General features: G+C 43.0%; 2 protein-coding genes and 1 pseudogene across 3 annotated transcripts; 1 reads left to right on the top strand and 2 right to left on the bottom strand.

Moving 5' to 3' along the window:
* Positions 1-2,437: 2,437 nt before the first annotated feature.
* Positions 2,438-4,280, bottom strand: UBQLNL (ubiquilin like; the record flags this gene model as incomplete). The annotated part of the gene is given in 6 exon segments (XM_081240031.1): positions 2,438-2,479; positions 2,481-2,882; positions 2,886-3,470; positions 3,474-3,974; positions 3,976-4,047; positions 4,050-4,280. Coding segments are annotated over 6 exon segments (1,833 nt in total).
* A 2,174-nt stretch (positions 4,281-6,454) lies between these two features.
* Positions 6,455-19,559, bottom strand: LOC308620784 (olfactomedin-4-like; annotated as a pseudogene). Its single transcript has 2 exons — positions 19,522-19,559; positions 6,455-7,177 (listed from the first exon to the last, which is right to left on the bottom strand). The product of its transcript is annotated as an olfactomedin-4-like (transcript).
* A 1,345-nt stretch (positions 19,560-20,904) lies between these two features.
* LOC308620465 (olfactory receptor 52B6-like) lies at positions 20,905-22,111 on the top strand (the record flags this gene model as incomplete). The annotated part of the gene is given in 4 exon segments (XM_081240038.1): positions 20,905-21,252; positions 21,254-21,481; positions 21,713-21,883; positions 21,887-22,111. Coding segments are annotated over 4 exon segments (972 nt in total).
* Between the last annotated feature and the right edge of the window lie 2,848 nt (positions 22,112-24,959).

The raw sequence follows: 24,959 nt of genomic DNA, 5'->3' as shown, positions 1-24,959 counted from the left end.
AACATGGGCTCTAGGAGAGTGGGCTTCAGTAGTTGTGGTGTGCGGGCTTCAGTCGTTGTGGCTCCCAAGCTGTAGAGCACAGGCTCAGTAGTTGTGGTGCACAGGTTTATTTGCTCCGCGGCATGTGGGATCTTCCCAGACCAGGGCTCGAACCCGTGTCTCCTGCATTGGCAGGCGGATTCTCAATCACTGCACCACTAGGGAAGCCTCACAACATGCTTTTATTCTGATGGGAACAATCCAATGAGGAAGAACACAGTGATGTAGGAGAAAGAGAAAACAATTGCAAGAGTAAATTGTTGAGAAGACAGAGGGATTGGAATCAAATGCCCAAGTGAAGATCTTGATTTAGGAGTATGGACCATTTATTCATTATAACAAGATGCAGGGCTGAGTATATGGGTACAGATGCAAGTTAGTTTGTTGATTTAGTGGCGGACATAGGTGAAAGTCACTTCTGATCGCTTTTATCTTCTTGTTGGAATAAGCAAAATATCATCTGAGACTGAGAATAGATAAAAGGGGTGTTGAAGGATTGAGAAGAGGATAAAAGGTATGAAATGATCATCTCAAAAATATAAGATAGTGAATTGGTTAGGGCACTGGATCTCCAAGTGTGGTCCCTAAATTGATATCATCAGCATCACCTGGAAATTGTTAGATATGCAGAATTTGGGGCCCTACCCTAGACCTACAGAATCAGAAACCCTTGGAATGAAGCTCAGAAATCTGTGTTTTAACACACTCTCCATGTGATTCTGATGCAGAGTCTGTCAAAAGAAAAACACCAAAACATTAGAATAAGAAAATGTAGTAGGAATACAAACAGACCAATTAAGGCTTTGGTAATAAATTTAAATAAGACTAGTCAGGATAGTTGTATATCTGTGCCTACACAGAGATTAGGCAGAGTCGGATATAACCGATATTACCATGGTGAGTTTGCTAAGTGGATATTATATCAGAATAATTATGATAGATTGAGTAGTGTTGAAGCTAGAAAACTATGGTTAGGAAGTAAAAGAAGGTTCAAGAAGGACACCTACCCCACTTCTAAGTTCACAGGGAATGAAAGAAGCAGCCATCACTGCTGGAGAAGCAGTATCCTCAGTGGACAGCCAGATTTCAATCACAGCAAAAAGGTGAGGGAACATTTAGAGAGAAGGTTGTAGATATGAGTTTCACTGTCACCAAATTGAGTTCTAAATGGTAGCGTGGAAAGGTTTGGAGAACTGACAAGCGGAAATTGAGTCAGATGAGGGATTTTCCGAGCATATTGGGAGAATCGGGAAGATGATCTGGAGAACTTTGGCATTTTATGTAAACTGAGGGTATAAGGCTTAATTGGATTAATAGAGACATCTTAATGGGGAGGTGAAAAATCTGTTTTTAGCTATAGTTTTCTTTCTTGAGCTGTATCTTTTTGGTAGGTTGTGATGGTGGAATGAGGGTCTTTGGCAGTAGATTTACTAGAAGCACTGAGAGCTTAGTGGGGCCTCCTTTACTCTTGCTGATTGTCATGTCAGGGCTGGAGGATGGGTGACCTGTGAGGACCACACAAATCTGTGAGCTCCCTTTGCAGTCCAGAATCTGAATACTGCTCACTTCCTCCACTGCTCCCGCCCTAATCCCAGACACTGCCATCTCCCAACTGCTCTAACTAGTTTTCCTGCTTCCAACTTTTTCTTCAACCACAGTCTATTCCCCACTCAGCAGCCAGACTGATATATTGAATCACTCCATTCCTTTGCTCAAAATCCAGCAGTGATTTTCTATTGCATTCATAGTAAAATCCAAAGTTATCACCAGATCTACAAAGCTCTTCATGATTTCTAATAATTCTCTTTTTTCCCCCATTTTGGGGTTCACTCCACTCCAGCTACCTTGTTCCTTGTTATTCTTCAAACACAACAAGAATACTCTTATCTCACAGCTTTTCCTCTCATGAAGCCTTCTCTGCCTTGAACATACACCTCCCAGGGAATTGCACATGAATCTTTGGCTGCATGAGCCACGTGTGCACAAGTGTCTGAGGTTATATGTGCATGTTCTTGGGTATGTGAGTATGGTATGATATCTGTGCATGTGGTTCTGTGTGTGTAAATATGATTCTCTATATTAATATATGCATGTGGTGTGTGTGTGTGTGCATGCACATACAGTAGTTGAGGCAGGGGTATTACACATAGACAGTTGCCTTTTTTGTAAAAAATAAAATAAATCCAAACCTCAGATAGGGGCAAGTTCGTGTAGCCATTTTATTGACAGATCTTTCAGCCATGGTCAATGGTCTATTATTCAGTAGAGAAAGCATTGTTTGGTTTCTCCTATTCCAGGACTTCTCCTGGCTGGAAGCATCAGAAAAGATGGAAAAGGCAGATGAGGTGGTCAAATGGGTCAGCAGGAAGGTAACAAAGCAAATAGGTAGGCACAGTGGTTAGAACCCCTGGGATCTCCTGAGCTTATGGATGGCAGCACTGGGTGTCTCCCTCGGTGACAATGAGGGCCTGCAAATTGGCATGGTGGTTCCCAAACCCCATGGCCTGAAGAGATTCCATTTGCTTGCTGAAACGAATCTCAGGGGCTTGTAGAAGGTGGGAAGGGTCTCTAGCTAGGGACTGTAGCCTCTGCAGGACTGTTCCAGATTTGTGGCAGGACTCAGAACCTTTGGGCTCAGCCATATCTGGCACATCCCAGGTCCAGGGCACTGTGTCAGGATAGATGCAGCTGGGTGCAGGAAGCCAACCCAGGCCCCACAGGTAGGGTGCAATCCAGGGTAGAAGAACAGGAGCCTCAGTGGCCAATAACTGCAGAACCCACTCAATCTGCAATATTGCTTGTGTTGCTTTAGTGTCGGCTGGGGCTATAAGTATATTGGAAAGCTATGTCTGCTGCAGAAATGTGGGCAGCTGCTGCCTCCACTGTTCAATCAGCTGGGGCAGACTCATGAACAACATAATCTGGGCTGCCAGGGAAGGGTTGTTCAAAAGCAACTGCATCATGCTTCCTGTAATTTGGGAGCTGGTATGCTCATCTGACTGCTGGAGCTCACCCTCTAATTTCTGGTGAGAGCTATCTAGAGAGATGGTGGCATCTTTGCCTTCTGCCCAGGGCTGCTGCTTGAGCCCTATGCTAGGTAAGGCTGGTACCCCAGCTGGCTGCTCAACGGCACATGTATGACTCTGACCATTAGTGGAGTTAGCGGCAGTATTGGCCCTGGAAGTATGGTTCACCTTGTTGGGGGTAGCATTGTCTGAGTTGGTTGAGGATAGACCACGAGAACTAGCATAGATGACCCGGGCTGTAGAGGACTGTACAAGATGTCTGCTCCTTTCCTGGGGTGGTGGTGGAGATGGGGGTGAGGACTGGACTTGTTCTGGCACTTGTCCTCTCAGGAGAGCTGTGAAAAGGTTGCCCCCAAATGGATCTTGTGAGCAGTTGAGCATCTGGTCATTGAAATCAGCAGAGCTCTAACCCAGGGTATTGTCCCATCCAGGGATTGTCTCTAAGCCCACATTTGACTGTGGGTTCGGTGAATGCTCAAGATTCTCTGCAGGTTGCTGGATCTGCATTATGTCTTGAATCACAGCAAGGTTCCTGGCCAGCTCCAGAGTCTGCCATAGGATCTCAGAATTTTCAAGGATGTGTGAGACCTTCGAGTTCTGCTGCATCAATTGTTGCATGTCTGGGTGTTCTGAGATGAACTGTCTCATGAAGTCCATGTTGGACAGAAGCTGCTGGATGCGAGGATTTTCCAGTATCAGTGCTATGTGATCTGAACTACCCACTTCCAGGTACTGGGTATGCCCCTTGGGCACATCCACTGACAGCGATGACTCCACTGGGGTGTGACTCATACCAGCAGGTTGGTATACTCCACTGCTGTTTCCTTTGGTGTTTTTGCCCTGATGGCAGGGCTCACTGGTTGACAGTTTCCGGGAGGAATGGGCTAGGGAACTGGAGCTGTTTTGGGGGCTTGATGACCATGTAGATGGTGTGGCCATCCAGGATGCCCCTCTGGCTCAGTGTGTCATGGTCTTTAAGAAGGGGCGGCCCATGAAGACGAGCACTAGCTGGTCCATTTGGCATTTAAAGTGAGCCGATAGCTTCTCCTTGAACTGCCTCACCGAGGTATCACTGGCTATCATAAAGTCTTCCTGCTTGCCTGGTGTCTTCGCTATCACCCGAGTGACACTTGAAGAGATGTTCTTGTCTGCAAGCAGCCCTGAGGGATGCCCACACTGGGCCATCCTGGGTGTTCGAGCGATGACATGTGGCATGGACTTTAGTCGGTGGGTAGATGGGGGGCAGGTGGAAGCAGGGGCAGAGGGTTGAGGGCAGAAAAATATTTCCTCTGGCCTCCGTCTCAGGTGTCACATTCTCAGGCCACAGGCTGGTTTCCTTGTTGCCCCAAAAGGGATGAGTGACCAGACTTGGGCCAGGTATTTTGCGATGTTATACCCCAACCCCAATTCTCCAGATATGGCCCAACTGAGGCCTGTCGTGGCTACTGATTCATACTTGATATAAGGTAGACTAAGAAGAGATGACTCGTCCCCAGGCTGCACCTCCCCCTGCCCCACCCACCGAAAGCATAACCTCTTCAGAAAAGGGATATTGTGATGTCAACCCAAGCCTCTCAGTCTCTGCCTGAACTAGTTGGGGAAGGAGACGTATTTGGGGAGTCCAGGTCTCCATAATAAAAGAAAATAAGACAATTTTCCAGGAAATAGGGGACAAAGTTCTCAGAACACAACTATTAAAATAAAAACAGATTGCTTAAATAGGGGGTGTATTTCTCTGTGGTGTTGTATGTGAGTCCCTTGTAAGGATGTCAGGCTTCCTGTCTGAAAAGCTGGGGCTATTGAAGCCATAGATAAAACCGCATACCTGCAGGTAAGAAAGCAATTTCTCCCATAGAAAGGAGCTCATTAGTTTTTTTTAGTGATCTGGAAAAAGTGAAGCCTTAGAAAGGAAAATGGAATAAGAACAAAGTTTCTTGAGCAGAAGAGGAAGCCATGTTTTTCTCTGGGTCAAGATTTTGGGATTCTAGACTTAATTGAGAGTGTTCCCATGTGGTGGGAAAAGATTTCCTCTATCCTAGAAGCAGGAGCAGGGCTAGCCAGGGAGGCTCCTGCTAGAGGTGTAACAAACTAAAGTGAATGAATCATTCCTTGCAAAGTATTTTTTATTCACTTGTCACTTGGTCTTTTCTACATGGTGTTATAGCAGAACTTTTAGAATGATTTCTTTCAATGTCCTAGCCCAGTCTTCAGTGCCTACCTTTGTGTCAAAGCATTGAGGGGGAGAGATGTCTGTAGATCAAGAGGTGAGCGTAGAGGTAGTCAGCAGGAAATTCCTAACAGGGGCAGGTTTAGGTATCTAAAAAGCCAACGTTTCTTATTTAACTTTTATTTCGTTAGTAGATGAATTTTCTGTTAGTGGGTATATTACAACATTTTCATGTCTATTGATATTTGGGTATAGATGGAAATATTGTATATGTAAGGGTGAGAATGCATGTCTGATTGGATGTATATTAGTAAATATATGTATATGTGAAAGTGTAAGCATGAGACAGTGTGTGTGAAGTAATCTGGTATCCTCTGTGTGACTGTGAAGATTTTAGAGTCTGAAACCTTGAACATTCCATCTACCTGCATGGACAGGAGGTACATCATACAGATAAATAAGTCACAAGCAGAGAGTCTGGGTCATCTGTTCTCAGTATGTTGAAAATCAGCAAAGAAACTACAGACAGTTGGCCAGGAGACTTTCTGCTATCATAGCAAAGGATTCTTTATCTAAAAGGCTGGACCTTTAGCCCAATCCATGTCAGAGCTTCCTCATACTCAGCTTTCCATTGCTTAATTCCTAGAGCAGGACTCAAATCTAAGCCCCTCTCTCAATTGTGCTCAAAATGAGATTGATCAGGACAGTGAAACATTGATTTTCACACGAAGACACTGCCCGTTTTCTCCCCAGGTACAGCATAAGGGGTCAGAAATATGAAAGGAAACTTCCACATCCCACTTTAATGATCAGCTCCCCTGGATCTTCAGCACTGGAACCAGAGGATCTTAACCTGAGACGTGCAATTCTAAACCTAGCTCACAGACTTCTACAACTGTAAGAGCTCCAGTCACAGTTTTCAAAACACGGAATGAGATTTGTTTTAAAAACTGTGAATCCAGCTCCTACAATTCTAGGTTCCTGGTAAAGAGGCGGTAACATTGCCCAGTTAGTGTTTTATTTCCCAATCAAACTCCAGTCAAATCCACCCAGACCATGGTTAAAGAGAGCTTTAACATGCTGATTGAGATATTTATTGTAAAGAACTAATCAGATATAATCAATGTCTCCCAATCATTAGAGATGATGGCCATTTTAGGGAGTGGTCCACCTGGAGGGTGAGGAGAAGGACACTATTCTATCAATGCTCTGCCCTGAGGTCTCAGGGCCTGGAGGATTTGTTCGTTTTGACAAGTTTGAGTGGCGCCCAAGCCCCAGAGGGCATTTTGGCTGGTGGTCTTGGTAGCCTGTGCTTCAGTGCCAGGAAGCTGAGGTCATAAATAATTAGGCAGCCATCACTGTAGACATAGAGCTTGTGATCAGAAGGGCAGTAATTGATGCCTTGCAGCGTTTCCAGCATCTTATCCAGCAGGATGCTGAGAGGGCACTCCTGCCCAGTGGGGGTATCAAAAGCATAGAAGATCTCCTCTCGGCAGATGCCCAGTGGGTGTAAGGCATACAGCACCCCGCAGGCCATGAAGGCCCCTGACAGGGCTGGCTTGTACTGGCTGGTGCACCAGCTTTTCTCCACCTCTAGAGTGCTGGTGTTGAGAAGACTCACAACCCGGTTACCCTTGCTCTCTTCAGTGACACAGAGCACCCACAGTCCTTCTCATCACCATCAAAATCTAAGCCCTTCCAGGGCACACCAGCATAGGAGAAGCGGTTGTTGTAGGTGGCACCAGGCAGTGGGCGTCATAGCACCAGTGTGTTGGAGGATAGGTCCACCTTGGCCATGTCAGCTGTGCCATAGTAGTTAAAGTACGTGAAGTTCTTGTACACAGTATTGCCACTGCCATCACCATAGCCCATTTTCCTCTCCTCGTAGTTCTTCAGCAGTACCAGATCATCATAGAACTTGTATAGCTGATAGTAATCAAAGTACCTAGGCCAAGTCCCACACCAGAATCATCAGGGTAAAAAAAAAAAAGGCGGCGAACTGAAGGGAAGATGGCGGAAGAGTAAGACGCGGAGATCACCTTCCTCCCCACAGATACATCAGAAATTCATCTACACGTGGAACAACTCCTACAGAACACCTACTGAACGCTGACAGAAGACCTCAGACCCCCCCAAAAGGCAAGAAGCTCCCCACATACCTGGGTAGGGCAAAAGAAAAAAAGAATAAACAGAGACAATAGGATAGGGACGGGACCTGCACCAGTGGGAGGGAGCCGTGAAGGGGGGAAGGTTTCTACACACTACAAGCCCCTTCGCGGGCGGAGACTGCAGGTGGCGGAGGGGGAAAGCTTCGGAGTAGCGGAGGAGAGCACAGCAACAGGGGTGCGGAGGGCAAAGCGGAGAGATTCTGGCACAGAGGACCGGTGCCCTCAGGCACACACCAGCCCGAGAGGCTTGTCTGCTCGGCCGCCGTGGCGGGCGGGGCTGGGAGCTGAGGCTCGGGTATCGGCTTTCAGTCGGAGCGCAGGGAGAGGACTGGGGCTGGCGGCAGGAAGAGAGCCTGAAGGGGTTAGTGCACCACGGCTAGCCCGGAGGGAGTCTGGGGAAAGGGTCTGGAGCTGCTGAAGAGGCAAGAGACTTTTTTCCCTTTTGTTTACTGGTGCGCGAGGAGAGGGCATTAAGAGGGCGGCTTGGGGAAGCGCCGGAGACAGGCACGAGCCGCGGGTAAGGCACGGACCTTGGAGACGGGCGTGGGACGCCGCCGCCGCCGCCGCCCGCCGCCGCGGCCCGCCGCCGCCGCCGCCGCCGCCGCCACCGCCGCCGCCACCACCGCCGCCCGCCGCGGCCCGCCGCGGCCCGCCGCCGCCGCCGCCGCCGCCGCGGCCCGCCACCGCCGCCGCTGCCGCCGCCGCCAGGGGGCCTGTGTGCGAGCGCGGGTCACTGTCCGCCCCGCCTTCCGGGGGGCCTGTGCACCCCGCCACTGCCGGGGTCCCCGAGACCCGGGGACGGCTTTCCCGGGAAAGCGCACGGAGCGCCACGGGCTGCTGCAACGTCACGCCGGCCTCTGCCGCCGCAGGCCCGCCCCACACTGCGCGCCCCTCCCTCCCCTCTGCCTGAGTGAGCCAGAGCCCCCGAATCAGCGGCTCCTTTAAACCCGTCCTGTCTGAGCGAAGAACGGACGCCCTCCGGCGACCTACGCGCAGAGGCGGGGCCAGGTCCAAGGCTGAGACCCGGGAGCTGTGAGAGCAGAGGCAGGGAAATCTCTCTGTGCAGCCTCGGAGGCAGCGGATTAAAGCTCCACGGTCCATTTGATGTGCCCTGCGTCTGTGGAGTGCATGAATGGACAGCGAATCATCCCAAATTGAGGAAGTGGACTTTGAGGACAAGATTTAAGACTTTCCCCCCTTTTCCTCTTTTTACAACGAATTATTCCAAATTAAGGAGGTGGACTTAGAGAGCAAGATTTCAGACTTCTCGCCCTTTTCCTCTTTTTACAACGAATTATCCCAAATTGAGGAGGTGGACTTGGAGAGCAAGATTTTTGATTTTTCCCCCTGCTCTCTTTTTGTGAATGTGTATGTGTAATCTTCTGTGTAAGATTCTCTCTGTATAACTTTGCTTCCACCATATGTCCCAGGGTTCTATCGGTCCGGTTTTTTTTTTTTTCAATAATTACTTTCTAATTTTAATAACGCTACTATATTTCATACTTTATTCTATTTTACTTTACCTGCTCTTTCTTTTTTTCCTACTCTCCCTTCCTCCCTCCCTCCCTCCGCTCCTCCTTTCCTTCTTTCTTTTTCTTTCCTCCCTCCCACCCTTCTTCTTTCCACTTTCTTTTTCTTTCCTTCCTCCCTCCCTCCTGTCTTTCTTCCTTTCCTTCCTCCCTCCCTCCCTCCTTTCTTTCCTTCTTTCTTTCCATCCTTCCTCCCTCCCTCCCTCCTTTCTTTCTTCCTTCCTTCCTTCCTTTCTTCCCTTCTTCCTTTCTTTCCCTCTCTCTTTCTTTCTTCTACTAATTCTTTCTTTCTACTTTTTCTCCCTGTTATTCTGAGCCGGGTGGATGAAAGGCTCTTGGTGCTGCAGCCAGGAGCCAGTGCTGTGTCTCTGAAGTGGGAGAGCCAACTTCAGGACACGGGTCCACAAGAGACCTCCCAGCTCCACATAATATCAAGCAGCGAAAATCTCCCAGAGATCTCCATCCCAACACCAGCACCCAGCTTCAGTCAACGACCAGCAAGCTACAGTGCGGGTCACCCTATGCCAAGCAACTAGCAAGGCAGGAACACAACCCCACCCATTAGCAGAGAGGCTACCTAAAAACATAATAAGGCCATAGGCACCCCAAAACACACCACCAGACGTGGACCTGTCCACCAGAAAGACAAGATCGAGCCTCAACCACCAGAGCACAGGAATTAGTCCCCCCCACCAGGAAGCCTACACAACCTACTGAAACAACCTTAGCCACTGGGGTCAGACACCAAAAACAACGGGAACTACGAATCTGCAGCCGGCAAAAAGGAGACCCCAAACACAGTAACATAAGCAAAATGAGAAGGCAGAAAAACACACAGCAGGTGAAGGAGCAAGATAAACACCTACCAGACCTAACAAATGAAGAGGTAATAGGCAGTCTACCTGAAAAAGAATTCAGAATAATGATAGTAAAGCTGATCCAAGATTCTATTTCCAAGATCCATAATCTTGGAAATAGAATAGACAACATGCAAGAAACAGTTAACAAGGACCTAGAAGAACTAAAGATGAATCAAGCATTGATTAAAAACACAATAAATGAAATGAAAAATACTCTAGATGGGATCAATAGCAGAATAACTGAGGCAGAAGAACGGATAAGTGAGGTGGAAGATAAAATAGTGGAAATAACTGATGCAGAGCACAATAAAGAAAAAAGAATGAAAAGAACAGAGGACAGTCTCAGAGACCTCTGGGACAACATTAAACGCACCAACATTCGAATTATAGGGGTTCCAGAAGAAGAAGAGAAAAAGAAAGGGACTGAGAAAATATTTGAAGAGATTATAGTTGAAAACTTCCCCAATATGGGAAAGGAAATAGTTAATCAAGTCCAGGAGGCACAGAGAGTCCCATACAGAATAAATCCAAGGAGAAATACACCAAGACACATATTAATCAAACTGTCAAAAATTAAACACAAAGAAATCATATTAAAAGCAGCAAGGCAGGGCCTCCCTGGTGGCGCAGTGGTTGAGAGTCCGCCTGCCGATGCAGGGGATACGGGTTCGTGCCCCGGTCTGGGAGGATCCCATATGCCGCGGAGCGGCTGGGCCCGTGAGCCATGGCCGCTGGGCCTGCGCGTCCGGAGCCTGTGCTCCGCAACGGGAGAGGCCACAACAGTGAGAGGCCCGCATACTGCAAAAAGAAAAAAAAAAAAAAAAAAAAAAAAAAAAAAAAGCAGCAAGGCAAAAACAACAAATAACACACAAGGGAATCCCCATCAGGTTAACAGCTGATCTCTCAGCAGAAACCCTACAAGCCAGAAGGGAGTGGCAGGACATAATTAAAGTGATGAAGGAGAGAAACCTGCAACCTAGATTACTCTACCCAGCAAGGATCTCATTCAGATTTGATGGAGAAATTAAAACCTTTAGAGACAAGCAAAAGCTGAGAGAGTTCAGCACCACCAAACCAGCTTTACAACAAATGCTAAAGGAACTTCTCTAGGCAAGCAACACAACAGAAGGAATATACCTACAATAACGAACCCAAAGCAATTAAGGAAATGGGAATAGGAACATACATATCAATAATTACCTTAAATGTAAATGGACTAAATGCTCCCACCAAAAGACACGGAGTGGCTGAATGGATACAAAAACAAGACCCATATATATGCTGTCTACAAGAGACACACTTCAGACCTAGAGACACATACAGATTGAAAGTAAAGGGATGGAAAAAGATATTCCATGCAAATGGAAATCAAAAGAAAGCTGGAGTAGCAATTCTTTTATCAGACAAAATAGACTTTAAAATAAAGACTATTAGAAGAGACAAGGAAGGACACTACATAACGATAAAGGGATCGATCCAAGAAGAAGATATAACAATTGTAAATATTTATGCACCCAACATAGGAGCACCTCAATACATAAGGCAAATACTAACAGCCATAAAAGGGGAAATCGACAGTAACACAATCATAGTAGGGGACTTTAACACCCCACTTTCACCAATGGACAGATCATCCAAAATGAAAATAAATAAGGAAACACAAGCTTTAAATGATACATTAAACGAGATGGACTTAGTTGATATTTATAGGACATTCCATCCAAAAACAACAGAATACACATTTTTCTCAAGTGCTCATGGAACATTCTCCAGGATAGATCATATCTTGGGTCACAAATCAAGCCTTGGTAATTTTAAGAAAATTGAAATTGTATCAAGTATCTTCTCCGACCACAATGCTATGAGACTAGACATCAATTACAGGAAAAGATGTGTAAAAAATACAAACACATGGAGGCTAAACAATACACTACTCAATAACGAAGTGATCACTGAAGAAATCAAAGAGGAAATTAAAAAATACCTAGAAACAAATGACAATGGAGACACGACGACCCAAAACCTATGGGACGCAGCAAAAGCAGTTCTAAGGGGGAAGTTTATAGCAATACAATCCCAGCTTAAGAAACAGGAAGCATTTCGAGTAAACAACCTGACCCTGCACCTAAAGCAATTAGAGAAAGAAGAACAAAAATACCCCATAGCTAGCAGAAGGAAAGAAATCATAAAGATCAGATCAGAAATAAATGAAAAAGAAATGAAGGAAACGATAGCAAAGATCAACCAAACTAAAAGCTGGTTCTTTGAGAAGATAAACAAAATTGACAAACCATTAGCCAGACTCATCAAGAAAAAAAGGGAGAAGACTCAAATCAATAGAATTAGAAATGAAAAAGGAGAAGTAACAACTGACACTGCAGAAATACAAAAGATTATGAGAGATTACTATAAGCAACTCTATTCCAATAAAATGGACAACCTGGAAGAAATGGACACATTCTTAGAAATGCACAACCTGCCAAGACTGACTCAGGAAGAAATAGAAAATATGAATAGACCAATCACAAGCACTGAAATTGAAACTGTGATTAAAAATCTTCCATCAAACAAAAGCCCAGGACCAGATGGCTTCACAGGTGAATTCTATCAAACATTTAGAGAAGAGCTAACACCTATCCTTCTCAAACTCTTCCAAAATATAGCAGAGGGAGGAACACTCCCAAACTCATTCTACGAGGCCGACATCACCTTGATACCAAAACCAGGCAAGGATGTCACAAAGAAAGAAAACTACAGGCCAATATCACTGATGAACATAGATGCAAAAATCCTCAACAAAATACTAGCAAACAGAATCCAACAGCACATTAAAAGGATCATACACCATGATCAAGTGGGGTTTATCCCAGGAATGCAAGGATTCTTCAATATACGCAAATCAATCAATGTAATACACCATATTAACAAGTTGAAGGAGAAAAACCATATGATCATCTCAATAGATGCAGAGAAAGCTTTTGACAAAATTCAACACCCATTTATGATAAAAACCCTGCAGAAAGTAGGTATAGAGGGATCTTTCCTCAACATAATAAAGGCCATATATGACAAACCCACAGCCAACATTGTCCTCAATGGTGAAAAACTGAAACCATTTCCACTAAGATCAGGAACAAGACAAGGCTGCCCACTCTCACCACTCTTATTCAACATAGTTTTGGAAGTTTTAGCCACAGCAATCAGAGAAGAAAAGGAAATAAAAGGAATCCAAATTGGAAAAGAAGAAGTAAAGCTATCACTGTTTGCAGATGACATGATACTATACATAGAGAATCCTAAAGATGCTACCGAAAAACTACTAGAGCTAATCAATGAATTTGGTAAAGTAGCAGGATATAAAATTAATGTACAGAAATCTCTGGCATTCCTGTACACTAATGATGAAAAATCTGAAAATGAAATCAAGAAAACACTCCCATTTACCATCGCAACAAAAAGAATAAAATATCTAGGAATAAACCTACCTAAGGAGACAAAAGACCTGTATGCAGAAAACTATAAGACACTGATGAAAGAAATTAAAGATGATACAAATAGATGGAGAGATAACCATGCTCCTGGATTGGAAGAATCAATATTGTGAAAATGACTCTACTACCCAAAGCAATCTACAGATTCAATGCAATCCCTATCAAACTACCAATGGCATTTTTCACAGAACTAGAACAAAAAATTTCAAAATTTGTTTGGAAAAACAAAAGGCCCCGAATAGCTAAAGCAATCTTGAGAACGAAAAACGGAGCTGGAGGAATCAGGCTCCCTGACTTCAGACTATACTACAAAGCTACAGTAATTAAGACAGTCTGGTACTGGCATAAAAACAGAAAGATAGATCAGTGGATCAGGATAGAAAGCCCAGAGATAAACCCACGCACATATGGCCAACTTATCTTTGATAAAGGAGCCAGGAATGTACAGTGGAGAAAGGACAGCCTCTTCAATAAGTGGTGCTGGGAAAACTGGACAGGGACATGTAAAAGTTTGAGATTAGATCATTCCCTAGCACCATACACAAAAATAAGCTCAAAATGGATTAAAGACTTAAATGTAAGGCCAGAAACTATCAAACTCTTAGAGGAAAACATAGGTAGAACACTCTATGACATAAATCACAGCAAGATCCTTTTGGACCCACCTCCTAGAGAAATGGAAATAAAAACAAAGATAAACAAATGGGACCTAATGAAACTTAAAAGCTTTTGCACAGCAAAGGAAACCATAAAGAAGACCAAAAGACAACCCTCAGAATGGGAGAAAATATTTGCAAATGAAGCAACTGACAAAGGATTAATCTCCAAAATTTATAAACAGCTCATGCAGCTCAATAGCAAAAAAACAGACAACCCAATCCAAAAATGGGCAGAAGACTTAAATAGGCATTTCTCCAAAGAAGATATACAGACTGCCAACAAACACATGAAAGAATGCTCAACATCATTAATCATTAGAGAAATGCAAATCAAAACTACAATGAGATATCATCTCACACCAGTCAGAATGGCCATCATCAAGAAATCTAGAAACAATAAATGCTGGAGAGGGTGTGGAGAAAAGGGAACACTCTTGCACTGCTGGTGGGAATGTGAATTGGTACAGCCACTATGGAGAACGGTATGGAGGTTCCTTAAAAAACTACAAATAGAACTACCATATGACCCAGCAACCCCACTACTGGGCATATACCCTGAGAAAACCATAATTCAAAAAGAGACATGTACCAAAATGTTCATTGCAGCTCTATTCACAATAGCCCGGAGCTGGAAACAACCTAAGTGTCCATCATCGGATGAATGGATAAAGAAGATGTGGCACATATATACAATGGAATATTACTCAGCCATAAAAAGAAACGAAACTGAGCTATTTGTAATGAGGTGGATAGACCTAGAGTCTGTCATACAGAGTGAAGTTAGTCAGAAAGAGAAAGACAAATACCGTATGCTAACACATATATACGGAATTTAAAAAAAAAAAATGTCATGAAGAACCTAGGGGCAAAACGGGAATAAAGACACAGACCTACTTGAGAATGGACTTGAGGATATGGGGAGGGGGAAGGGTAAGCTGTGACAAAGCGAAAGAGAGGCATGGACATATATACACTACCAAACGTAAGGTAGATAGATAGTGGGAAGCAGCCGCAGAGCACAGGGAGATCAGCTCGGTGCTTTGTGACCGCCTGGAGGGGTGGGATGGGGAGGGTGGGAGGGAGGGAGATGCATGAGGGAAGGGATGTGGGAACAGATGTATATGTATGACTGATTCACTTTGTTATAAAGCAGAAACTAATTAAAAAAATAAAAAATAATAAAAAAAAGTATTAGTTACAGCAGAAACTAACGCAACATTGTAAAGCAATTATGCTCCAATAAAGAAGTATTAAAAAAAAAAAAAAAAAAGGCGGCTATAAAAAATGATCAGGCTGGGCTTCCCTGGTGGCGAAGTGGTTGAGAGTCCGCCTGCCGATGCAGGGGACACGGGCTCGTGCCCCGGTCCAGGAAAATCCCACATGCCGCGGAGCGGCTGGGCCCGTGAGCCATGGCCGCTGAGCCTGCGCGTCCGGAGCCTGTGCTCCGCAACCGGAGAGGCCACAACAGTGAGAGGCCCGCATACCGCAAAAAAAAAAAAAAAAAAAAAATGAGCAGGCTAGTTTTCTAACTAATAGCGGGGGTTTGGGGAGTCAAACAGAATTGATTTGAAATCTCTCTTCTTTTACTTACAATAGACTATGACAACACATAACTGTAAAAAAAAAACTGTAACAGTAATAAGAACATCAACTGCAATGATGCCTAATGGGCACTGTGCATGCGTTATCTCCTTTAATTATTAGTAAGAACAGTGTAAGGAAGGTTTATCCCCACAGATTAAGAGACCAGGTCTCAGAAAGGTTAGGTAATTTGCTCAAGGTTATAACTAAAATCTGTGGAAAGAAAAACAAAAAGCTCTATCTCATTGATTGTCAGGACTGACTTAGATAATGAAAATAAAACTATTAGATATATATACACTACCAAACGTAAAATAGATAGCTAGTGGGAAGCAGCCACATAGCACAGGGAGATCAGCTCAGTGCTTTGTGACCACCTAGAGGGGTGGGATAGGGTGGGTGGGAGGGAGGGAGATGCAAGAGGGAAGGGATATGGGAACAGATATATATGTATAACTGATTCACTTTGTTATAAAGCAGAAACTAACACACCATTGTGAAGCAATTATACTCCAATAAAGTTGTAAAAAAAAAAAGTGGAAGTTCTGGACTTCCCTGGTGGCTCAGTGTTTAAGAAGCTGCCTGCCAATGCAGGGGACATGGGTTCGATCCCTGGTCTGGGAAGATCCCACATGCCATGGAACAACTAAGCCCATGCAGCACAAGTACTGAGCCTGCCCTCTAGAGTCTGTGTGCCACAACTACTGAGCCTTTGTGCCACACCTACTGAAGCCCACATGCCTAGAGCCCATGGCCTGCAACAAGAGAAGCCACCACAATGAGAAGCATGTGCAATGCAACGAAGAGTAACCCCCACTCGCCGCAACTAGAGAAAGCCCCTGTGCAGCAACAAAAACCCAATGCAGCCAAATAAATAAATAAATAAATAAATTTTATTAAAAAATTAAAAAAATAAAAAGTGGAAGTTCTGAAAAAAGAGGCTGCCAGAGAGACAAATTTTAAGCAGAGTGCCTGAGGTTGCTCCCTGGTTTGAGGGTGTGGCAACATCAATGGGTACCTGAATTGGAGGAAAACAGAAGTCACATAAATGAATGATGGAGAGATAATGTAAACAGAGTCTGCTTGGGAAGCTGATAATTTAGAAAAAGAACTGAAATCAGAGAAGAAAAGTTTATGCAGGTGCTGATGGGACTGAGAAAGATGGGAGCATGTAGTGGAGGATAACATGTTGAACGATGCTGTAGAAAGAATGAGCACAATGAATGACTACAGACAAGAAAAGAATGTGAGGACAGAATATCTATGATTATAAATCCATGATTTTTATGATATTTTTATGTGTCCTTCACAGTGTGAACTCACATGGCTGAATGGGTGGGAACTTACCTATTCTGTCATTTTTTTAACATTCACTACATGTCAACTCTATCCCAGACACCAGTGAATAAGACACAGCCTGACCTTTAGAGAGCTCATATTATATTGGGGCTGAAAATATTTCAGTGTGATAAATCCTAGAGAGAGAAATAGATAACTGCAGGGGAATATAGGAGTACAGAGGAAGTACATAACCCAGCCTTGGGAAATGAGGAAAGTCTTCCTGAATGAGAAATATAAACTGGCTAGATTAAAGGGGAGATTGGGGATAGAGGAAGTGGAATTTATAAAAGAGCCAGTTCAGAGACATGCATCTGACCCAGTATCAGTGGAGAAAGCATAGTATGTGTGTATGAATCTATTAGGCAATGGGAAATTATTATCTGTGATCAAGTAAGTAGTGTGCTCAAAATTACCTTTTGGAAACACAATTTATATATGGAGGCTGGTTTAGAGACTGGAAGGACTACAGGCTAGAAGACAAGTTGGGAGGTCTTTGGATAAGTAGATCTGGAGCCTGAAAAGCATTATAAATGGCAACTATAGATTTGGAATGTCTCAGCACAGGCATGCTAAATGAAACCAAAGCAGGTGACAAGGTGGGCCGGGTAGAGTGAAGAGTGAGGGGAGCATAGAGACCCCAATAGAAAATACCAACAGTAAACCTTCCTTCAGGGACAGATGAACCCTTTATGAGGCCTAAAAAGGAAGGTCAGGGACAAGAGAAGAACGAGTGGATGGTAAAGAAATCAAAGCCAAAAGAAGTATCTAATGAAAGGTGTGATTTTGAAGGAAGAAGTGAGACAGGCTAGGTGGATAGGATATTTGTATTGTAGTTGTTAATTTTTTTGTTTGTTTTTTATTTTATTTATCTTTTTTATATTTGGCTGCATTCGGTCTTCACTGCTGTGCGCGGGCTTTTCTCTAGTTGTGGCGAGCGGAGACTACTCTTCGTTGTGGTGTGCAGGCTTCTCACTGCAGTGAGTTGCAGGGCATGGGCTCTAGGTGTGTGGGCTCAGTAGTTGTGGCACACGGGCTCAGTAGTTGTGGTGCATGGGCTTGGTTCCTCCACGACACATGGGATCTTCCTGGACCAGGGTTTGAACCCATGTCCCCTGAACTGGCAGACAGATTCTTAACCACTGCACCACCAGGGAAGCCCCTTGATTGCTTTTTTTTTTTTTTTTTTTTTTTTGCGGTACGCGGGCCTCTCACTGTTGTGGCCTCTCCCGTTGTGGAGCACAGGCTCCGGATGCGCAGGCTCAGCGGCCATGGCTCACGGGCCCAGCCACTCTGCGGCATGTGGGATCCTCCTGGACCGGGGCACAAACCCGTGTCCCCTGCATTGGCAGGCAGACTCCCAACCATTGCGGCACCAGGGAAGCCCCCCTTGGTTGCTTTTAAGATTAAAAATATTTGAATTTTCATAAGTAAAGGTTCAGGAAATTAGGAGTAACTGCTGGTAAATAAGAGGGGGGATAATTGATGGAACAAAGTCCGTGATGAGGTAGGAAAGAAAGTAAATTCGGAGAATAAGTGGTAAAATTGTTCTTGAAAATATACATACATACATATGTATATACATGTACATGTTTTAAAACATATGCCTGCATGCAAGTATCTATATATGTACATTTGTGGGGTTTTTGTGTTTTTTGGTGTGTGTGTGTCTGTATGTCCAGGTTGTTTTAAAAATAATTTAAGTTCACAAACATAAAATGACAACTGTGTGAGGTAAAGGACGTGTTAATTAACCTGATTGTGGTAATTATTTCACAATGTATACATATATTATCATGCTGTGCACTTAAATATATAGTGTTTATTTGTCAATTATACCTCAATAAAGCTGGAAAAATTAAACGTTAAAACTACATATTTATTTTGAGAAAATTGATATTTTAACAATCAATCAGGACTTCTGATCTGTGTACATGGTGTACTTATCCATTTATTTACATTAAAAAAAATCTCTTCTGGCAATATTTTGTAATTCTTTGTGTAGAGGCTTTGACAATTTGAGTTACATATAAAAAGAAAATGTTCAATTTAATTTTATAGTTGTTTGCTGCTAGTATAAAAAATATAATTGATTTATATTGTCTTTGTACTCTCTAAATAAATAAACAAATAAACAAATACATAAACTACTTAAGGGGGCTTTCTCATGCCTAGGTAAAGTAAAATATATTACAGCCCTAAGGTAGGAAACATCAAAATGCAGGAGAGACATCAACACTACTTCCTCTGAGATTGGAGGAAAAGAGAGGAGGATGCTTTCAGAGATAAGATCAATTTACAGGAGTGGAATAAAAAGATGAGGAGTTGGTTCCTGACAGTCTCGAAATCTCAGGTAAATAGGAGGGAACATAGGAAGAAACAAGAACCTGGGCAGTGGTAAAAGTTGTATGGTCGTTGTGAGAATAATTTAATAGGACTGAGGAGGGGTAAAGTAGCCTAACATGTAATAAAGTCTATTGGTATGATTATGTCATTTTCTTCACATCCTGACTACGTGAGCTGAGGAAAGCACTGGTTAGATTTAGCTGAAGCCTGAGCATTTTCACAGAGAATGCAGTAGAAACTAATTGGGACTGAGAAGTTATCAGTCCTGTGAGATAGACATCTAGACCAGATAGGGAAGAAAGTAAAGACGTTCTTACATCAGTGGTTCACAAACTTTCACATGAATCAGAATCATCTGGTGATCTCGCTTAAATAGAAATTGTTGCTCTGACCTCAGAGTTTCTGTTTCATTAGGCGTGTGGTAGCGTCCAAGAACTTGCAAGTTCCCTGGTGATGCTGTTGATGCTGGTCTGGGGACCGCACTTTGAAAAACATTGTTCCACACCTTCCTTCATGTTCTGGGTGATAGCACCACACTTCAGAGCTACATAGGTGACTCAGGAAGCACCACACAATTTAATAAGGCTTCCACAGGCAAAATTTAATTTAACATACCATATAGAGAAACAATTATGTTAGTTTCAGGATCAGAAAATTGTTTCTCAGAAGAGAAAGAAAAATACCATATGATATCACTTACATGTGAAATCTAAAATATGACACAAATGAACTTCTCTACAAAACAGAAACAGATTCACAAACATAGAGAACAGACTTGTGGTTGCCAAGGGGGAGGGGGGTGGACCAGGAGTTTGGTGTTAGTAGATGCAAATTATTACATATAGAATGGATAAACAACAAGGTCCTACTGTATAGCACAGGGAGCTATATTCAATATCCTGGGATAAACCATAATGGAAAGGAATATTAAAAATAACATATATATGTATAACTGAATCATTTTGCTGTACAGCAGAAATTAACACAACATTGTAAATCAACTATACTTCAATTAAAAAATAAATTTAAAAATCTTTTTAAAAATTAAAAAAAAGAAAATTGTTTCTCAGAAAAGACAGTGACTTGTCCAAAATCACACAGTCTAATTGACAGAGATCTCTGAATTAGAGTTACTCACACCCTGTCCAGTGTTCTTTGTAAATGCCAGAGTAGCCTTCATTGCCTTTGTAGTTGTCAGAGCATCTGTGACTGGGGGAAAAGAGACATAGGGTCTACAGTGCCTACTGCCCTCAACCCTACTTTTCCACATAGTCCACCAGGCAGAGGCAATTGCTCTTTGGTGTGAGACTGTGACCCTTTGTGGGAGAACCTGAGGCTTTTGCAGAGCTCAGTACAGTTCACATACCCATAGAGACTGTTTTTGATTTCCTAGCTATTCCTGCTCTTTTCCAAACTGGTGGCACTCTACCAAGTCTGGCAATGTTTTTGAGACCTGCAGGTGCCTGAAAGTCTTATAACTGTATGAGGGGCCTCTGAATAAGGACACAGAGCCTGTCTGTGGGGGTCTAGAGCTCTGTACTTTGTGCAGATGTTGGGTGTGATTCCCTATAGAGAATATGCCTGTGTGAAGAGCCCAACTTGGTTGTAGGATCTGTGAGTGTGTGCAGACCTTGTGGCTGATGGCAAGCCTTTATGTGCACTCTGCTAATATATATGAAGTCTGAAGCTATTTTTCCCTTATGGCACAGGTGAGGTTTCTGCAGAAAATCATGGCTGTTCTATCTGCTAACAACACAGTGGCTGTGAACAACTCTGATACTTGCCTGGTGAGCTGCTTCCTTATTGGCATCCCTGGGCTGGAGCACCTACACATCTGGCTCTCCATCCTCTTCCGCACCACGTATATAGATGCTCCGGCAGGCAATGGCATTTTAATTTGTGTCATCCTCTCCCAGCCAAGCCTGCAGGAGCCCATGTACATATTCCTGTCCATGTTGGTCAGTGCTGATATCTTGCTCCCCACTTCCACCATGCCCAAAGCACTGGCTAACTTCTGGCTAGGGAGCCACATTTCCTTTGATAGCTGCCCCCACCCAGATGTTCTTCATCCACTTCCTTTTCGTGGCTGACTCTGCAGTCCTCCTGGCCATGGCCTTTGACGGCTACATGGCCATCTCTTCCCCTTTGAGATATGCCCCAATCTTCACCAGCACAGTCATTGGGAAGATCGTCACTGCCATGCTGGCCCACAGCTTCATCATCATGTTTCCACCCATCTTTCTCCTCAAGCACCTACACTACTGCCGAGTCAACATCATTACACATACATTTTTTTTTTTTTTTTTTTTTTTTTTTTTTGCGGTAGGCGGGCCTCTCACTGTTGTGGCCTCTCCCCTTGCAGAGCACAGGCTCCGGATGCGCAGGCTCAGCAGCCATGGCTCACGGGCCTAGCCGCTCTGCGGCATGTGGGATCTTCCCAGACCGGGGCACGAACCCGTGTCCCCTGCATCGGCAGGCGGACTCTCAACCACTGCGCCACCAGGGAAGCCCACACATACATTTTGTGAGCACATGGGCATCGCCCGTATGTCCTATTCTGAGATCTCCATCAACGTCTGGTATGGGTTGGCAGCTGCTCTACTCTCCACAGACCTGGGCATCATCCTTATCACTGTTTCCTGCATTTACACCCTCCGAGCTGTCTTCCACCTCCTTTCTTGAGATGCCTGGTCCAAAGCTCTGATTACTTTCAGCTCCCATGTCTGTGTCATCCTACTCTTCTACATCCCTGTCCTCTTTTCTGTCTTTGCCTATAGGTTTGATGGAAGCCTCATCCCACGCTATGTCCATATCCTCCTGGCCAACCTCTATGTGGTCATCCCACCTATGCACAATGCCATTATTTATGGAGTGAGGACCAAGCAGATTTCGGAAGGGGCTAAATAGACGTTTTAAAATCTTGCCAAGAAATCCAAATAAATGCTCCTAACTTGACCTCAAATTAATCCCTTTCTATACCTACTAATTGTTCTATATTCACCCTCTCCTCATCTCTACATCTTCCATTTATCCCTGTGTTATTCTCATCCATGTTCCAATTAATTAAATACATGTTCTACTCAAATCTACCTTTGATTAATTTTCTCAAAAATGTATAGTAATACCCACCCCACTTTCTTCCATCTATTATTCAAATAACTTCTGATCCCCCCACTATCTCAAGAAAAACTAATTAGGGGAAATGTGATAACTTATCTGGCATCTACTACCTAAATAGTACTTTTCTCAGCATCCACTTTCATTTTCTCCTAAATGTGATAACTGATCACTCATATAATTTTGACATTTAGATTTGCCAGTTCAGTATCTTCCTCACAATGGAAACCCCTGAGAACCGTCATGTCTAGAAACTTATAGTTCCCTGGGATGACACTTATTTTTATTACCAGCTACACATGTCCATAATTACACATGTTTATATACCCAAGTTCAGAGACACTAACACACAGTAGCATACACAGTAGGTGGACCCATCCATTTATCATCAGCTAAATGTGAACATACCATTTCAGAAACTTTTATCAAATAAGCCTGGGCCACTGTTACCTGTTCCAGACAGAGCTTTCCTCAAAATATAGATAATAGTATAGGGATAGAGTACTCTTTTCTAACCAAATATGTTTTGTATTTAAAAATTGTAGTCATCATTAAAATGAACAGTCAAATACCTACTCTTATCTAATAGACATAGACTTACATATTCTTTAATAACTTGTTAAAGAAATATAAACATTTACATGTAACTTAGTTTCTTGCCCACTAATCATTACTTATTGACACCAGAGATTAGTCTAGCCTTATGTCCTTGAAGATTGAGAAGAGCAATTCAGCCTGAAATTTATCCCAAGTCCAATTCATCCTCAAAAACCTAGCTCACATCTCAATGCTGTCCACTTCCATACTCAGCCCACAGTGAAAGATCCATCTTTCAAGATTCTCCACCTCTTTTCATCTAAATCACTATTTTGTTGGGTCCTGAGACTATTTCTTCTTGTTTTATTAAAGATCTTTTTCAGGGCTTCCCTGGTGGCACAGTGATTGAAAGTCCGCCTGCCGATGCAGGGGACACGGGTTCGTGCCCCGGTCTGGGAAGATCCCACATGCCGCAGAGTGGCTGGGCCCGTGAGCCATGGCCGCTGAGCCTGCGCGTCCAGAGCCTGTGCTCCACAACAGGAGAGGCCACGACAGTGAGAGGCCTGCGTAACACACACAACACAAAAAAGATCTTTTTCATGTTGGTGGCTTTATGCCCTGTCTAGAATGTATTCCTTGAAGAAAGAGGTTATTTTTAAAGGCTTTTTATTTCTATTGCTCCAAAGCGTAAGAACCTGCTCATAGCAAATATGCAATATGTGTGTATGTGCATAAAATTCTTATTTTAAAGATTTTTTTAATATCACTTTCATGCTCACATTTATTCTTCTTTGAGTGAGCTTTTCTCAGCCCTGGGATTCAGTGTCAAGTAGAGGAGAGAACTGTGTTAAGTGTGAGGCCAGGCTTTGACTTAAAGCCTGGATCTACTACTTACTTATTCGATGAGTTTTAGAGGTTGCATAATCCCAATGAACTTCCTTTACTACTCATCTGTAAATAAGATAAGGATGATGTAACATCATTTATCTATTACATAGTAAGCATTCAATGATTGTTCAGTTCATTTTGCTCTTTCTTCTTTCCACATAGCTTCTGCATAGCTTTCTTTATCCTAGAGATAGTATGAGAGAGAAGTTATTAACATTTATTATGTGGAGGAGAAAACAGGAGTAGCGGTTAAGTTTTGGGGTTCTGGATTTTTGTTGTAATTTTGACTCTTCTGTATACTATGTGACTTTGGGCGAGTTACTTCACCTCTCTAGGTTTCAACTTTCTCACATTTAAAAGGGAAATACTAATAGTACCTTTCTCTTAATGATTTGATGAGAAATATACATATATAAGATATGCATATATATGTATATATTCACACATATATCATATAATAATGCTTGGCATATAATAAATGCTTTACAAATAATAGCTTTACTTGTTTTGTTGTTTTAATTATTAATATCTCATCCAACTCAATAGCTCATCACCTCATAATTAATAAAAAGTTGTCTTGAGACCTAAGCCTATTGCATGGATTATACTCCAATTTTGTTTCTCTATCAAGAAATAGGAAGAAAACAAGAATCAAAAGAAAAGTATTTTAATCTAATGTTTACAGTAACTGAATTGAACCAAATATAATTTTGAAATATCAAAATTAAATGCATTTACAAATCTTTGTAGACATTGCTTTAAATACAATTATGCTACTCAAGACACACAGGCCTTCTGGTTGTTTTGCAGATACAGCAAGTTCATTTCCTCTTCAGGGCTAGGTACTTGTTAATCTTATTGTCTGAAATGCTCACTTCCTATATCATTAAATGACACACTCCCTCCTTTTACTCAGTGTTCTGTTTATATGTCTCTTTCACTGAGACATCTCTATAATTATAATCTTCCAGTAAAACAAACAAACGAACAAAAACCATGCCTCCCTTTTTTTCCACAGGAAAAAAACCCCACCATAAACAAAGTCAAAAGTCAATGGCAAACTGGGGAGAAATATTTTCAAATTATATTATAGATAAAAGGTTAATTTTTTCTTAAAATGTAGAGAAAAAATTATCAAAAGTTTGATGAAAAAGAGGACAAAACATAATTAGAGTAAACTTAGCTGTTAACAAGAGAAAGTATAATGAAGACT

The sequence above is a fragment of the Mesoplodon bidens genome (genome assembly GCF_964165515.1).
Source record: "Mesoplodon bidens genome assembly, chromosome: 7".
In the NCBI taxonomy this organism is placed as follows: Eukaryota; Metazoa; Chordata; class Mammalia; order Artiodactyla; family Ziphiidae; genus Mesoplodon; species Mesoplodon bidens.
The sequence above is the reverse complement of the archived record's forward strand: the minus strand, read 5'-3'. Positions and strand labels throughout refer to the sequence as shown.